At 29.8% G+C, this 9,675-nt stretch overlaps 1 protein-coding gene across 3 annotated transcripts; it reads left to right on the top strand.

Moving 5' to 3' along the window:
* Positions 1-493: 493 nt before the first annotated feature.
* LOC149884201 (uncharacterized) lies at positions 494-4,648 on the top strand. 3 transcript variants are annotated; one of them, XM_090098536.1, is made up of 2 exons: positions 494-1,444; positions 3,863-4,648. In XM_090098536.1, the coding sequence occupies exons 1-2, from the start codon at positions 1,401-1,403 to the stop codon at positions 4,245-4,247; spliced, it is 429 nt and encodes a 142-aa protein (XP_089954662.1). In that variant the 5' UTR covers positions 494-1,400; the 3' UTR covers positions 4,248-4,648. The 3 variants fall into 3 exon arrangements, 2 of the variants coding, with proteins under 2 accessions (XP_089954662.1, XP_089954661.1); XR_016455880.1 differs by lacking the exon at positions 494-1,444 and adding an exon at positions 1,459-1,897; XM_090098535.1 differs by lacking the exon at positions 494-1,444 and adding an exon at positions 1,922-2,353.
* The last annotated feature ends 5,027 nt before the right edge of the window (positions 4,649-9,675 follow it).

The raw sequence follows: 9,675 nt of genomic DNA, 5'->3' as shown, positions 1-9,675 counted from the left end.
TAATTTATATGACGTTACTTACAGTTTCCTGCTCAGACAAAAACAGGAAAGTTCTTAAAAGTTATTTATAGATCTATCCTTGCGAGTATATTGCGAAAGATTAAAAAGTAAAGACTTTTTAAGGTAACCTGACAAAAAATTAAATTTGAAAGCTTCAAGAATACCTTTGTTGCAAACCAAATTGCGTAGGTAATTTGGTTTACAACAGAGAAATTCTTAAGTCAGATGTGCGTTAATTTCTATGTAGAAAAAGTCAAAATATGAACAAAATATTCGTAACATGGACAAATATTCGTACAGGCATTGAAATAAAGAATCCAAAATGTTTACACAAATACTTGTCAGTGATGCGAACATTTGTCCGTGCAACAAAAGCTCTATGTTATAAAACATTAGTAAGTACGATTAAACCATCGTAACTACGTACATTTCTTCGCAGATTGTGATAAACAAATCCAGGTTATCATTTTCCCGCTAAACTAAATTGTAATTGAATTGCGTGAAGAAACTATTTACGGCGGATTTGATTGACGTAGTTTATTTGATATGTTGTAAATATAGTTTAAGCGGTTTATTTTATGAGCATATTTGAGGTTCTTTGTATAGTATAAATTGAAGGAAAACTTTTTGTAAAGGGAATTTTAAGGAGAAGAGAGAATGTAGAACTGAAACGTTGTGTTCGCTGCGAGAAAACAACAAGCTAACCGGGCACATGATGGAGCCATCTTCGAATAATTAGAACATCTTTGAAAAATACGATGGTATATCCGATCCCGCAATTTAGTCGCAGCGAACAAAAGTTGTTGCAGAGAAGCAACGCGTTAAGTTGACAGTGCTCTTTCCAGTTTTGTTGCAAAGTAATACTTGTGAGTAGAAGATAAGAAGGATGTGAAGAGAATCGAAGATGTCTATTTATCGAGTTTTTCCTTTGGATGCCTACGTGGCATGAGTTGTGTACGAAGCAGAAGATGAGAGATGAGGAACAAATGGATGTCTCTTTTGCTGATCTAAAACGTTTCTCGTGTTTGGCAGAGTAGCCTGACGAGAGGGTGCGACTGGCGTTGTAGTTGGATTGCCAGAAGCGGTATTTGAGATTTGGATCCGCAAAAGAAACAATTGTTGTGATGTTCCGCAAAGCAAGAGTTGCTTTGAATTAAATGTGATCCCGAAGGATCAAGGAGGAGTGTAATTGAATTGCGTGAAGAAACTATTTACGGCGGATTTGATTGACGTAGTTTATTTGATATGTTGTAAATATAGTTTAAGCGGTTTATTTTATGAGCATATTTGAGGTTCTTTGTATAGTATAAATTGAAGGAAAACTTTTTGTAAAGGGAATTTTAAGGAGAAGAGAGAATGTAGAACTGAAACGTTGTGTTCGCTGCGAGAAAACAACATAAATGAAAGACGGAAAGACTTATTTTTTAAATTTAATTTTTCAGAAGTAAGGAAAGCAAATTTGTTTTAAATCATAAACTTAAAATTTTTTTAGTATACTGCAAAAGTTTAAAAAAAGTTAATTTTGACCTTTTTTTAAAATTAGTTTACTTAAGTTGAAGTTCACATGATATATATTTTACATATTGTATATTAATGATGTTAAAAAAAAATTATCATCTCTTTAAAAATCTGATTCGCACAAAAAAATGCACAGCTGCCAAAAGACTTCGTTTTGATTTGGTTGAATTGTTTAACGCAGCAATCTACGGACAAATATTCAGAATTACGTTAGTTTTTCCTGGCAAGAGAATGTGCCCAAAATGTACGGACAAACCTCTGTGAACCATGTGCTCATTAGTTTTATAACGTTCGGTTCATGAGCTATTTCTTCATAATCAATTTCTTCATGCGAAAAAGGAATCGATTTGAACTAAGTAGGTGTAAATCCTTTTTTACGGTAGGTTTGTTTATGCTTTTATTTTCTATAGTTTGATTTAACTATTAAAATAGGATTGGTCAGTTTAATTTCCGTTAATACCCGCTATCTTTTGAACTGTTTAAATTTTAAAAATGTTCAAGTGTAGAAAAGCAAAGCTATAAGTAAAAAAGGAGTTTGAAGTTTTCTAAGATAAAGAACAATATGGAAATGCGTTAGTTTCAAACATATTGTAATGGGTGCTTTGGATTCAAAAGAAAGAAATCAATACACAACATCTGATGAAAAGTTGGAGAACCATATCAGACAATTAGTTTTAGCTGACCTTAGTTCTGCCTATAATTCTAAATCGCCATGTCCTACTACAAGCACACCTCTTTTTTTAAGTGCGTTCTTAGATAATCCAAGATCACCAAACAATAAGAAAGAGAGATCGCCTATATATGCTATACCAGAGCCTTTTTCTCCTACCAACAAGTAGAAATATTTTTTCATTTAAGATTCATGTATTACCTAAATGTTTTTATATCATTTTCTATGATATGCCTCATCATCATCATCATCATCATCATCATCATCATCATCATCATCATCATCATCATCATCATCATCATCATCATCATCGTCATCATCATCATCATCATCGTCATCATCATCATCATCATCATCATCATCGTCATTGTCATCACACACACATGCACGCACGCATACATATATACACATATAGTAGCATACAAAAGTTTATAAATAGCTAAGTTTTTCAAGATTTTTTGTCATAACTTTTTAACTTTTCACTAAGAATGAATGAAATTTTCAACAATTGTTCCTATAATGTGATTACATAGTATAATTTACTCAAAAAAATATAGCTTATAATGGAAGGGAGAAATAAAAAATTTATTGAAAACATTCATGCAAAGTTTATAAACAAATGAAAAAATTCAAAAAAGAGATCATTTCTGAGTTCTTTACAATTTTTCATTAAAGCAGATTAGTATTTTGATGAATAGCCTCTAGATTTGAACATTGCTTAACAACAAGAAGGTATAGAATCAACTAAGTTGATAAGAACATCTATCGAGATATTTGCCCAACAATCTGAAAGCACCTGGAAGAAATCATTTTTATTGGTCAGTTTTTCGTCTTTCACTTGATGATAGAAATGTTGCCAAAGATTTTATATTGGATTCAAATCTGGGTTTTGATAAGGCCAGTTCAAAGTAGAAATTTTTTTTTTAATTGAAAAAATTTTTGATAGAATTTAGATTGTTGTCTTGCTGGAAAATCCAACCATAAGGACAAATAAGAATGTTATACCACCCCATGGAAAGGACTAAGTCCTTTCCATGGGGTGGTATAACATTCTTAATTATACCTAAATATACATTCTGACCCATTATGCTTTCGATGAGATGAAGTGAACCAGTAGAATCATGACTGAAAGATCCCCATTTTGTCTTGATGTTCTGTAGTTATCTTTGTCCTGCCTGGATGATGCTTGTTTTCAAGTGTCTTTTGGTCTCTATATCTCTTAACTATTACACTAATTGTGGATTTAGCCACATCATAAAACTCAGAAATTTGCATATAAGGAATCTTCATCTCTACAGCACATTATTAAATTTTTCTTTTCTCTTGACAATTCCTTTGACTTTCCTATTGTTTTTTAAAATCAATTTAAGTTATTATCTCCAGTAAATTAATTTCAATATAAATTAGTTTTTCTTAATTTTGATTTTCTTAATAGGGTATGGAATTGTTTATAAACTTTTGCATATATATAAAACACTTAAAAGTTATATAAATATGAATATATATATATATATATATATATATATATATATATATATATATATATATATATATATATATATATATATATATTCATATTTATATAATTTTTAAGTGTTTTTTACATTAGTTGTGGATGTTAGTATGTGTATGTGTGTTATATACTATAGATGCATTTTTAGCTTCTATATTTAGATATCTTGTGAAGAAAAGTTTAAATGAGTGTTTTGTGTTGAATTGCAAAGAAGAAATTTCTGTTCATCCAAATGAAGAATATGAAAGTAATATAGTGAAGAACCTTAATGCAGAATACTTTTCAAGTAAAAAAGCTTTGAAAAATACCATCTTTCGCACATCTTGTAAAGACAACACAAATAAACCACCAATTGGAAAAAATAATAAGCTGAAGTTAAAAGTCTGTTTTGATAAAAATAAAGAATCCAAAATTTTAAAACATAAACCTATGGTTTGCTACCATAATGCTTCTGTTACAGAAAATGTTAGAAAGTTACATAAAAAAAGCAGGAAGTCACTTTTCATATCACCTTACATTGTGCATGAAAAAGAAAACTTGCTATAACTTATGACGGGTTAGGTTTATTTAATAGATAAGATTATAGATATTGTAATAATGTTTTTAATATATTGTAATAGAAATGAACTTTACAAGAGGTACTAAGTTAATATAGAAGGTATGCTTGTTTAATTTATCTTCCTTTTAAAAAAATTCTTTGTTGACTCATATGTAATTATTGTTGATTCAAACATTTTAATGTATTCGAAATCAAGTTTTATTCATATGCATATTTTTTTTTACACAAGTTTGGAATAATAATTTTTCAGTAAAAAGACAAATGCATTTTTCTTGTAAATTGTCACAAGGAAATGTATACAATGTAGCAGAATGTAAAATGTATTTTTATTCTTAAGCATGTATAAACCTGGAGATTTTTTTTTAAAATATAAAGCACATAGGTTGAACTACCTATTCTTAGAAATAAAAATTATAAATGACAAAAAAAGTCATTCACAATGTTTACAAATTTTCTATAATTTCCATTTAAATACTTAAATTTAAATAAAAAATGGTAAAATTTCTCGTCCTAAATCTAACTTTAATTCATCAATTTATAAAACAAAACTTTAAACTAAGTACATTTATCCATTTATACAACTAAGTACTATACATTTGAGTTTACCATTTTAAAAAGAAAAGTAATTGATAAAAAATATTTCTTAGCGGTAAGAAAAAAGACATTTAAAGTCGCATCTTGATCATGTTTGGAAGCATCTTTCTCATTCATAATTATCAATGTGTGTCAAGACACCAAACTCCACTAGGGTTTCGTTTGAAACATTTTATAATCTTTTCTATATTCATGGCTTAAGGATTTTGCTCCTTAAATACCGCAAGTTGGTTATCACGCAAAAAAAAAAGCTTTCTGCTGTAACCATCTTAGTATAGTTTTATTAGTTACTTCTGATTCTTTTTTGATAAAATATTTTCTTTACTAATGCAATTTTTGTTTTTAATTAAGATTGCCTTTTCTTTTTCAAACAAAATTTTGATAGGTCGGCATAACCTTGTTGATGAAGTGCTATATAAACTTGATCACTATAGGTATGTAATTGTAATCATAAGAAACATACAGAAAATAAATATATCCTGGCGTCTTTTTCACTACATTTTTATCTATAGGTAGAGTGGCTTGATCTACTATCACAACTTTACTTATATATGAGGTTCAGTACTTTTAATACTTCACACATTTTATGCTTTAAAATAATTTAATTTAAAAACATTTAATTCTTTTTGGACTTGTGAATCTTGAAGTATTATCTGCGAGAGCAACAAATTTACTTCTGTAAATATCTATGACATATAAGTAGATTTCTCATCTGTCGCAATCTTTTTTGGTCTTACTTATTTGGTGGTAACTCACTTAACTTACTTATTAGGTGGTAAACACTTATGTGGTAAATATTCAAGCTTGAACTTCACTTCGCATATATCGATATATAAGTATGCTTCTTAGGGCGAATATTTTGCCGGAATAAAACTTTGGGGTAAACTTATCAATTTTTAGCTCAATTGGCTCTTTTAGACGATTGAACTAATACGTTTTCGACAATTTGAGCAGCATCTCTTTTGCTTGAAGTTCGGAGCTCGTAGTGGCCAATAAACAGAGCTCTTCCCTACTATTTGCTTGAACTTACGGCACATTACTTTTTACTTTGAAAAATATTTGGCATTTTTCATTTTTTAGGTAAACTAATAAGTTACTATATCAAATAAAAAAAAACGCCAACTCTCACACCTACTAGAAATATGTAGCACTTTGAAACTTAAATGTAGCGAAAAACTTTTTACTTAACAACCTTTTCACATTGACATATAAACGCTATTGACCCTCAATACAAAACGTACGTTAAAGAATTGTTAATATTCTACCTCTCCTGCACCGTTCTACCGGGACAAAATATTTTATTACATGATCTGTTGATTGTAGACTTTTAGACGCGCCTTTACTTTATTACTGCCTCACCCCATGCAAAGGTTTCAAATGCTACTTTTTACTAACATATTACGCTAGTTTTCTTGTCGTGTTATGTTCAACTGTAATCTTTTCGCAGAAACTTCCCTATTTCAAAATTACTTGTTAAGGAATTGCTATTGCCATAAGCTATTATCCCTTAAAAGGTTTTTTATAGGATATTTCATTGATAATGAATTCCCAAAATTAAAACCGATTAATAAAAAAATATATTCAACTATTCCAAAACTTTACAAATCAATTTTTGCAAACATGTTTCGTTGAAGAGCCAAGTGTTGCATTTTGATTTCTCGCATCATATCTGAGTGGAATTCTTTTAACTACATTTAGTTACTGATGGTATAAACAGTTTTTCATCCTCATCTTCTTTTTTAGCAAGGTTTTGCAATGACAGTTTGCTGTTGGTTTTACGTTTTTTAACTTCTTTTCAAGCTTGAGTTACATTGTAGTTTTTCATTTTTTTTGAGACGATCAATGATAATGAGTTCTGTGATACTAGCAACATTTGAAATAACAGATTTTTGTAGGCGAGACTGTCTTTTCTCTTAAGCAAAATTTTTTGTCTCATTTTTTATACTTTTTAAACCTCGAAGCCGATATACTTGGTAAAGCAAAAACTGTGGCTGGTTTAGAAGATGATGGTAAAAGCTTTGAAACTCGTTATCGGTAAAAAATTATTCATTGGTTGAAGAAGGGATAATAGTGGACAGCTCTCAGTTGCAGCTTGTGGTTTTTGGAGATGTAAGTTTTACCCAGCTTAACCCATTTTTTTAAGTCTGAATGTAAACTCTTCTAGAAGCTTTAATACTGGTTTCAATATTTATAATGATCTACGAACATTTAAACTATATGGTATATACAAAAAGTCCGAAAGTCAAAAAACGTTACATTACAGTAGTTTCTCTTGCATTCGACATATATTAAACTTTTACTAAAACGTTTAATAACACAGGGAGCGCCGTCTCATTGGAAGGTTGGTGGTCGCTAATGAAACGCCTTCCCACGTAACTGCCTTAGGATCCGTTATTGCGCGCTGTGTACTTCTGGATATGAAACAAATGAATGGCTCTAAGTTATAGCTATTGATTCCATTCAACAAATGCAGTTTGCAGTTTATTTCTTCTGACGCAACTAAATAACAATAAATGCAAAATGCTGAAGCAACTAAATAACAATAAATTGATAGAAGATTATTTGGTTTATAAATGGTGTCAAAAATCTCTAATCATATATATAATTTACTAAATACCTAAAACTTATTTTGTTGGTCATTATTTGCTTATTTACTTTATTTATCTTTTAAACATTTAATAACCGTTTTTTTTATCTTAATTGAGTTTTCAAAACAGTTCGGTATCTTAAGCAATAGCTGATTTTTGGAAGGCTTTAATTGACTATCAAACAATATAAATTTAATGCATATAATTTCCATTCGTTTCTAGGAATATTATTCAATTTCTTCCAATTACATCTGTTAACTGCGAAAGACATTACTCAGTCAGCAAGTTTTCAGCAATATACACAATATGATTCTCCTCAACATATATTCCGAATCAAGAATGTAAATTGGACTTTATATTTATCTTCAATTTCTACAAAACACAATTTCGGTAGAGGACTTCCAGAATGGAATCGTTTTCCAGAAAGGAATTCAGAAATCCCAAGATTTCAAGCCTCATATTTGCAAAAACTTTTATTTATTGGATTTGATGACGTTCCATATAAAGATCGCAGTACTAAATTATTTTCCAAAATTCGATCTTTACTAAATTTACTTTTATAATTTTTAGCATAAGAAAGGCTTCTTATCGCTCTTGCATACTTGATTTTATGCAGTGAACCATCAGAGTTAAGAAGATCTAACGCTTCGAGACATTCTATTAGTTTTAGTTTGCTTGGAGTAATTGAGGCCAAATAAAAACTGTTGTGTATTTTGTGATAATAGATTTTAAAAGATGTGCAACAATATTGTGCTGTAAAATCTGCTCTTGTTCAGTTAAAATTTGAAACACTTTTCTGCATGATCTTGAGCAAGATCTAGGTCACTTATCATCACTGGAATAGGGACTTAATTATATTGGAAAACTGCCACATTTTGTTTACTAGCCTATTGAAGGCATGGAGAAATTCAATTGGATTAATATAGAGATCTCGCAAACTTTTTAGGATGTGACCCTTTTGTAAAAATGTCATATAGGCATATAAAATGAAAAAATGTCATAAACATAAAAAATTAAAATATAGTATTTAAAATAGTAGATATAAATCATCAACTATTTTAACAAAAAAACTTCTGTTAATTTTCATACTTAAGTAGTACTTCTCTTTTGCACTCTCTAATTCCTTATAACATTTGACAGCTGTCTTATCAGTTATGGAGCTATAAAATACTTGTTGGATAAGATCTTATAAAATTTCTTAAATTTTAAGCCGCGTTTAAAAAAAGTGTTAATCTTTAATAAAAAAAAGTGTTAATCCATATTAATAAAGCGGGTGACATATTGGTTATAGCTATCTCTCTTGTTTCAGAATTTTACGGACAATAGAGTTGCATCTTTCTAGGGTCGAGAAAAATCTATGATTGAGTTCCTCAAATTATGATTAGTAACAAAAAGTTACCAGTTAACTAAATAATGTGATAATAAAACAAGAAGCAATCTTTAAAGTAAAACACCATGTCGTTAACTATTTTTACATGAATGAAATAAAATTATCTTTTTAAGAGGAATTTAAAAGAAAAAAGCTGTTTAGAGAAAATGTTTTTTTATTTTTTTTTCAGAGATTGAAATCTTCAACTTAAACAGAATATTAACTACTATGTTTGTCAGCATATTCAGTGTAAGCATACTCTGTGTTATGCAGAGGTCTGAGTTCTAACAAAATTTCTTATTTAGAGAACTGTTTTCATTTTAGTAGAGCGTCGACTCAGATCGCTACTTATAGCGATCTGAGTCGAATATTGCTTTGATCGATAGCCTATGCATTATGTTCTGATGATTAGAAAAGATTATCTATTAAAGTTGTTTTGTATAAAAACGACAAATTAACGACTAGAAAAATAGTGAAAGGGTAATACAACATCGTTTTTGGTTGTATATCATATCTAAAGCCTAAGAAAGACGTGAATTTCGTTTTTTACTTAATCTATCTCAAATGTTTACCGCATTTGAGCTTCACAGCTGCCCATGTACACAGTCCAACAAATCATTTGATTCTCTGATAAATTTAGCACCTGATTAACTACCCCCAACATGACAAGATTTACCTCTTTTTTGCCATTTTTATACAGCGACAAATTTTGCCACATTTTTTTTTACAGCGACACAGCTATTTCAACATAAAGATTATATTGTTTTTACAAAGCTCGCTAAAACTAGCATGTATGCCGACTTAGAGTGATTGAGGAGTACGGTTACATGGCTGTTTAGAACCCAATAGGTCATTTCACAACCT

This window comes from Hydra viridissima, unplaced genomic scaffold (genome assembly GCF_058129835.1).
Source record: "Hydra viridissima isolate aposymbiotic clone 2 unplaced genomic scaffold, HvirCarnegie_v1 scaffold_9, whole genome shotgun sequence".
NCBI lineage: Eukaryota > Metazoa > Cnidaria > Hydrozoa > Anthoathecata > Hydridae > Hydra > Hydra viridissima.
Note: the sequence above shows the minus strand (reverse complement) of the source record. Positions and strands in the feature narration are given on the sequence as shown.

Excerpts from the sequence above, each read along its gene's own strand:
- LOC149884201 (XM_090098535.1), top strand. The coding sequence starts at position 2,112 with ATGGGTGCTTTGGATTCAAAAGAAAGAAATCAATACACAACATCTGAT. Across the intron at positions 2,354-3,862 it reads CCTTTTTCTCCTACCAACAA|ATATCTTGTGAAGAAAAGTT; the intron begins GTAGAAATATTT and ends TTCTATATTTAG.